Source organism: Ipomoea nil, unplaced genomic scaffold (assembly GCF_001879475.1).
Source record: "Ipomoea nil cultivar Tokyo-kokei standard unplaced genomic scaffold, Asagao_1.1 scaffold1436, whole genome shotgun sequence".
Lineage (NCBI taxonomy): Eukaryota > Viridiplantae > Streptophyta > Magnoliopsida > Solanales > Convolvulaceae > Ipomoea > Ipomoea nil.
This window is the reverse complement of record NW_017617864.1, coordinates 484,604-492,041: the sequence shown is the minus strand read 5'-3', so window position 1 is coordinate 492,041 and position 7,438 is coordinate 484,604. Positions and strand designations below refer to the sequence as shown.

Genomic DNA, 7,438 nt, shown 5'->3' with positions numbered 1-7,438 from the left:
CAGAGCTCTTCCTTGGAATATAGTTGTAGACCTTGTTGATGTAAAATCCCGGTGATCAGACATGGAAACGGGAGATGAATCTTGGCTTCCTTCTTTTTAGCAAAGCTCATAATGCGATGATAAATAAGATGACCAAGATGCAAAGAGGCGAGATGGTGGTGGCGGAGTTGGATTCCCGGCGTCGTCGCTGTCACCCTCTTCCTCCTCCAGGCAGCACCGGCTCCGGGTGGCTGCCATTCTACCTCGTTGCTTCGGACGTCCCGCATGGCTGCTGGGGTTTTTTGTTGCTTTGCTTAAAGGAAGAAGATGATGATGGAAATAAAAACATGGGCCGGGTCAGGATGATGTTTTTTGCACTTCTGAAATTGGATCTTTGGCCTTAAGAATTATTTTGAAATTTGCTTGGATTATTTGCATGGCTAAAAATTCATTAATTACAAGTATTAAGAATAACTGCATATACGCTTACTGCCACATGTCGTCGTTCACCTTTTTTTTTTCCGGCGAATTGATCTAATGACTAATGCTACTACGAGCCAAGCATTGCATCAGCGGCGGTGGGCATAGGGCAACATCGCTGCTTGTTCTTCTTCATCAGGCGATGGGCTGTTACTCTCTATCTCCGTGATGCTGTTAACTTCACCGGCGACGGACGGCGACTGGTTCATGGGTGACGGACTGGTAGCTTGTTGTTCACCGGTTTCCATGGACAGAGATGGTTGCCAGGTTGCTTCTCGGTCGCTGCGGAAAGGCAACGGGGTGAGCTTGCGGATTCGGTTCTCCGCATTCGGTCCGGCTTCACAATCAAGGATGCAGGCGGTGACCAGGCTGGGCTCCCAGCGACTCCCGAATTCCTCTCCTCCTCAGGCGTAGCTGACTCCGCTGCTGGTTTTGTGTCGACGGTGGCAAGCTTTATGTTGCAGCGAGTGATCCGGCGGAGGCATGCGGCATTCCAGGAAGAAGATGGAGGAGTACTACTACTGGTACATTTCCTTATTAAATGCAATTAGTTATATTATTTTACCATATTAGTACTTGCTTAATTTTTTTTGAAGGTTAATCTTGCGATTGTATTAATGAATCAAAGCCGAAATAGCGTTAGGTGGGATAGAATCCCAGTACATAGCTTGATCCTGTGTAAATGCTAACGAAGCTAAAGTATGCGTGTGTAAATTAACCTGTATAGAGACATAATTTAAAGTAATACGATCAAATAAAGACATAAGTGTTCTCCATTGGTCAACCGTGACCCCAACGTATGAACGAATCGGCGTGTGATGGTGCTGGATAATTGTAGTCAACTCCATGCAATCCGTGAGTAAACTTACTGATGTGTTGTTCCGTTCAAGTAGCCAAGACAGTGTTTCCTTGTACGCCTGCGCCTCCGCCATAAGTGGTGAGAAGCAAACCGGCAACTTGCCATTTTTTGCTGCCACAAAAGAGCCATCTGGCGCTACTAGTAATATTCCGTACATAGCCTCGCCCGTGCCGTGACGGAAGCCCGCATCCACGTAACACCGCAGGCCGCCACCTCCCGGTTCGGTTGATGTCGCCGACGCCGCATCCGGTTGGGTGCGGTAATCCTGGGCAGCACCGTATGCCTGAAGTGCTGTGGCTGCTGCCCTGCCAACTTGGGTAGGCCGCGTCATAGATCCCTTCCAAACAGCTGAGTTTCGGGTTCTCCAAATATAGTATAACACCGCTACCATGAATCGGGTTTGCTCCTCCGTCAAGACCGCCAAAGCCCCTTTTAGCCATGATGTAAAAAAGTCTGCAATAATATTAGTGATAGGCAATTGTGTTACATTCCAAACAAGTGTATAATATTCACAGAGCACTAAAACATGTAACACATCTTCATGATCTAAACCACACATTGGGCATATTGGGTCCACCTCCACCCTTTTAATAATCAAGTTAGTGGTTGTTGGCAAAATATCACATATGGATCTCCACAAGAAAGTCTTCCACTTGGGAGGGACTTTTAATTTCCACATTGAAATCCATTTATCAAACATCACGGGGTTATTCTCATAGTCGCCCACAATACGCCTATAGGCATTCTTCACAGTATATGTCCCCTTTGGGTCACCCATCCAATACCATGAGTCCTCGTAATCAGGACTAATAGGGATCATATTTATTCGTTCCACATCCTCAGTAATAAACAGGTCAGATAAAATATGTGGATCCCATGTATGTGTCTGTAAATCAATCAATCCTGCAACCCGTGCCTCTCTCAACTGCTCTGGCATTTCTATTTGGATCAATGTGCTAGGATTATCTCGCAGCCACGGATGTCCCCATATTAAAGTTGTCTGTCCATTCCCAATTCTCCTCCGGACCCCCGAGACCACCATTGCATGCACTGCCATTATACTTCTCCAACAATAACTTGGGCAATTACCAATAGTAGCATCAGTAAAATTGGTATAATACATTGCTTTATAAATTTTTGCTGCGAGTGTTCCTGGGTCTGTTAGAAAACGCCATGCCTGTTTTCCCAGCAAGATTAAAAGCCCTAAGCTCTTCAAAACCCATACCACCTTTCGGGACGCACAACCTGTCCCAAGCCTTCCAATGTATTCCCCTTTCTCTTCCATTCCCCCACCAGTACTTATTCATAGTTTGCTCAATTGACTGACAAACTGTCTCAGGTAACAAAAAAACAATCATTGAGAAGGTAGGCATAGATTGCGCTACACTTTTCAATAATACTTCCTTATCAGCCTGAGAAAGCAACTTTTTACTCCACGAACCAATCCGCTCTCTGATCTTCTCCTCCACATAAGAGAAAACAGTTCTCTTATTCCTTCCCACAAAGGAAGGCAGACCCAAATATTTCCCAAAATTGGGTGCTTGCACCACCCCAAGATAATCCGCTACCTGCGCCCTGTCACCCTCCTGGGTATTCCTGCTAAAGCATATATAGTACTTGCTTAATTTAATAATATATTATATATATTAAATTTGGTAAATGGTAAATTATTTGGCTTAATATTACCATATTTAATATTGTATATTATTTTGGCAAATGGTAAATATATGGTAATTGCTTATTTTGGAATATTAATGCCATTTAGTTCTCCTATTAATTTTGGTATTAAATTCATTGTTAAATTATCATTCAATTTGGAGCAAATATTAAGTTTTAATTTGCTGTTTGAATTTTAATTTAATGTTAAGTTGTATATTAAATTGCCTCAGGTATTGCAATTTATTTAGGATATATGAGTTAATAATATATTAATATGCAAATCCAAGCATGCTATGTATATTTATTAAATAATTATTTTATTATTATATATAATTATGCATTCATAATAGCATGCATTAAGGTTGGATTTAACATATTATTAACTCATAAATTCATTATGAAAATATCATTTAATTTTAGATCCTTTGACCAATTCTAGGTATTATGACCTACTAAAGCAGCTTGTTTGGTTTCCCTTTAATTTGAGCACATTTTAGTTTTATGTGTCTTTAGGGACTTTAGAACCTGTTTTGAACAAGCTATTTGGGACCTATCTTGGGTCATTAAAGTGTGGATCCCACCATTTTGATTGATATTATAATAATAATAATTATAGTTTTTTTTTTTTTTTTTTTTTTTTTTTTTTTTTTTTTTTTTTTTTAAAGATTATAACATGTTTATTAAGTTTTAATTATTACTAACTACCATATTTTGACATTCATCGTTGGTAATAATATTAAGTTTTGAGTCTACTTCAGTATTAGATCATTTTTCATCCATGTTATAATTTACTTGGGTCATTGAGGTTTATGAGCCTAATTTGAGTGATTAAGGGCTATAATTATTGTCTTGGGTGGGCCTGTTTTGAGACATTAAGGATTAATGATTTAATTGTTATTTTGGCCATTAAGAATTACAAACTATTGTTTAAATTGATTAATTTTTAATCTATCAATAGTTTTCAGGGCTTTACTAATAATATTAAGTTTTTAATTTATGGCAAAAGCAATATAGTTAGTATATTGTCAGTATAATGGTAATTTGGTTATTACCTAACTTCAGTCTCCCTAAGTATCATAATAGTCATGATTAATTATTATGTGGTAAAATTGAGATTAGTATTTGGCATTTATTAAGTTAAATTCGGCATTATTAATTACTGTTATTAAGTTTAGGGGCTAATCTCGTTTATTACCTCTTCATAATAATAATTATTTCATGGTAATCTACTATATTTGGTACATTGGTATGACTACCACCTCATTTTACATGACTATTATGGTTGGTAATTAAGTCCTACCAATAAATTTTTAAATGTACCATTGGACGCTGCATCGAGGCTACTGACACTGACAGTGAAGATGGGAGAATTCTGGAGTTTTTCTTCTCTTGTGGATCATCATCGTTGTTAGCGCAAAGGAGAGATGTGGTTTGCATCATTAAGGTTAGCCATTAATTATCTTTTATGGTTATTATTGATAATTAATGCTAAGTTATAGATAACCGCTAATTTGGACTAGTCACATATTTTATTCTTTAGAAAAATAGAAACATTAAAAGGTGCATTATCATACTTTGATTTGTCATTATTATTAATGTTAATAGTGATTATAATGTCACTTATTACGATTAATAATTAATTAATAATGACATTAATATTGTTATGGTATTCAAATATGTATCTTGAACTGTTTTCATATAAATTTATGTGACAATATTCCAGTTAAGAAAATAGTGTTCTTGACATTAATGTTTTTCGGACTTCAAATTTTATTAAGTTTTCAAAATTTTATCCGAAAACGTTTATAAATGTTAGCGATTTTAATCATTGTTTTTTCCATATTTAGTCTCCTACATAATGTGATAATATTATTATGGTTATTTATGCTATTTTGGTTCTTTGCAATTTTGCCATTCATAATAATAATATTATTATATGGGTTATGGAGAGTGATTTTGAATCAATTTAGTAATTTTGGAAAAACATGTTTGCTAGGCAATTGCCTATTGCCATTAATTCCATAATTCATTTAATTCTTTGAATTATGATTGCCCATATTTGGTTAAGTATGAATAAATGAATATTTGGTTTAAATTCATATTTTTTTAGTTGGTTCATACTCTTTAGATTTTTATGCATCCGATCACATTAAGTGCATAATATTAAGTTTAATTATGTAATTAGGGGTTATGAGATTTTAATTTACAAATGCTAGCATATCCTTTTGGTTTGATATTGTTTGAATTTGTAAATTTAGTTATTTATCATAAATTTGATCTTTATGCATTAAAACTTTTTCCCATGGGCTTACAGTTTAAAAAATTTTTAAAGTATATATTCAGTACATTATTATTCAAAATGTTGGGTCTCTTTTGGTTTGTACTCATTGGTGTTTGAATATTAAGTTTATACTTTAAAATCTCATATTGTAAATTGCTTTAAGTTATGCAATTTATTTGGAATGTATGAGTTTAATGTTTAATTTTGTGCATATTTGTCCACCACATAATATTATGCCTTTAGTAATGCATAAATTTAGGATGGAATTATATTAGTTTCTATTTAAGTTGGACTTATGCATAAACTTTAGTTGCGGTAGTGCCTGAATTTAAGCATGTTTAGTCCGCTAATTTAGTTCACCATTTAAGCTTTAATCATAGGTGAACCATACAGTTTTTGGTGTATATCCTACAGTTTTAGGTTCATACCCCAAACAGTTATACATTAAGTATATATGAATCGGGGAGACATACTAGTTTTAATGGCCATGACTTAAGAACATCTTGTGCCACTAGTCTCCTTAAATTGATACTCTATCTAAGGAATTGGTTTTCAGTGAGACTTAGTCTCTAACCACCTTTCCTTGGAGTATATTTAGATTTTCCCATCACAATCTGGTATAATTTGTTTGTCAAAATTTTAAGTATTCCTTGCCAATGTGATTTGATTTCGGTTCATTAAAGAATAGCCAAAGCATCTTTAATTTACTGAAGTCTCTTAAGTTTTCATCTTGGTTAATTAAGGAATAGTTACAGCATATTCACCTACCTAAGATTATTAAGTTTTAATCACGTAAAGTTTAGGCAAGAATTTGATAATTGTCTAGTGATCTTATAATTTTAATTTGGTTTGGGAGTAGCCATAGCATCCTTAATCTGTTAAAATTATATATATTAAGCGGTTTATTTTGATCACATAAAGTTTTGGACATAGCATTTGTGATTAATTGTATGTAATATGATGAAATTTAGCCCACATGCAATTTCGTTATATTTGTATAATTAATCAGGATGAAATACTGGACTACGGTCATAATTTAGCCCACAGGCAATTATGTATCGGAATGTAGTTTAGTAGTTTTATCAGTGATGATAGAAATAAATCAATTTATTTACTTTATGGTTATTTGTAAATAATTTCCAATTCTATCATGAAGTTCAGTTTTATGATGTAAATTTATATCATATTTCTTAATTTGCCCACAGGGATTAAGAAAAGGAACATGATCTCTTAAGTTCTTCATCATAATGATAGCAATGAATCTTATTGAGTAAAACTTTAGCCTACACGCAAGTTTTATGTCATTTGATTTTTCAACTCATTTGATAAATTGTTTCATCATAAATAAAAATTTTCAGTTAGGATCTAATTGAGTAAAACTTTAGCCCATAGGCAAGTTTTATGTCACTAGATTCTTCTGGCTCTTTAGTAATTGTGAAAAATTATTATCATAAGGGTTTCTTAATTGGATTTAATAGAATTAAAACTTTAGCCCAAATGTAAGTTTTATGTCAATAAATCCCACCACCCATTAGATGATAATTTTATCACAATTTCTTAGAGTTATAAATTCAGTTCAATTATAATTCTAAGTTTCATGGTTTGCATTGGAAAAACATGTTTTTCAGTCACTTCCCAAAATTTAGTCACTTTTATTAATTGATCCACGAATCTTGCTCGGTTCTTCAGACTAACTGTAGTAAGTTACGTGATTTGACATACATCTTTTGGATTCCAATAATAATAATAAAATGTATCTTTTGAGCCAAATTCTAACTTGGTTTTGGAAGGTGTATTTTTTTTTATTTTTTATTTTTTTTAGTATGTCCAACTATGGTGGGGAATTATATCTTCATTATTTAGTTGGACTTTAATTGGAACCAAAATTGATTATTTAGTATGTCCAACTAATGGTGGGGAATTATGTCTTCATTTGTTAGTTGGTCAATAAATCAATTATGAGTATGTATGTTATTAAGTTCATTTTATTAATTTCGCTGAAGAATGTTTTAATCAGTGGGAGTGATCATTTAGAAAAAGATCATTAAATTACTCCACTAAAGATTTTGGATTTAATTATTGGCTTCATACATTTCAAATTAGATTGTATGTCAAGCAATAAGTCCAAAATATTCCACAAGTATTAATCTTGTATTTGTTCATATGAATTCATAAGTTCA

At 34.1% G+C, this 7,438-nt stretch overlaps 1 protein-coding gene across 1 annotated transcript; it reads right to left on the bottom strand.

Moving 5' to 3' along the window:
* Positions 1-548: 548 nt before the first annotated feature.
* LOC109188557 lies at positions 549-2,603 on the bottom strand. The gene is made up of 2 exons (XM_019339202.1): positions 1,208-2,603; positions 549-796 (listed from the first exon to the last, which is right to left on the bottom strand). The coding sequence occupies exons 1-2, from the start codon at positions 2,601-2,603 to the stop codon at positions 549-551; spliced, it is 1,644 nt and encodes a 547-aa protein (XP_019194747.1).
* Positions 2,604-7,438: the final 4,835 nt, after the last annotated feature.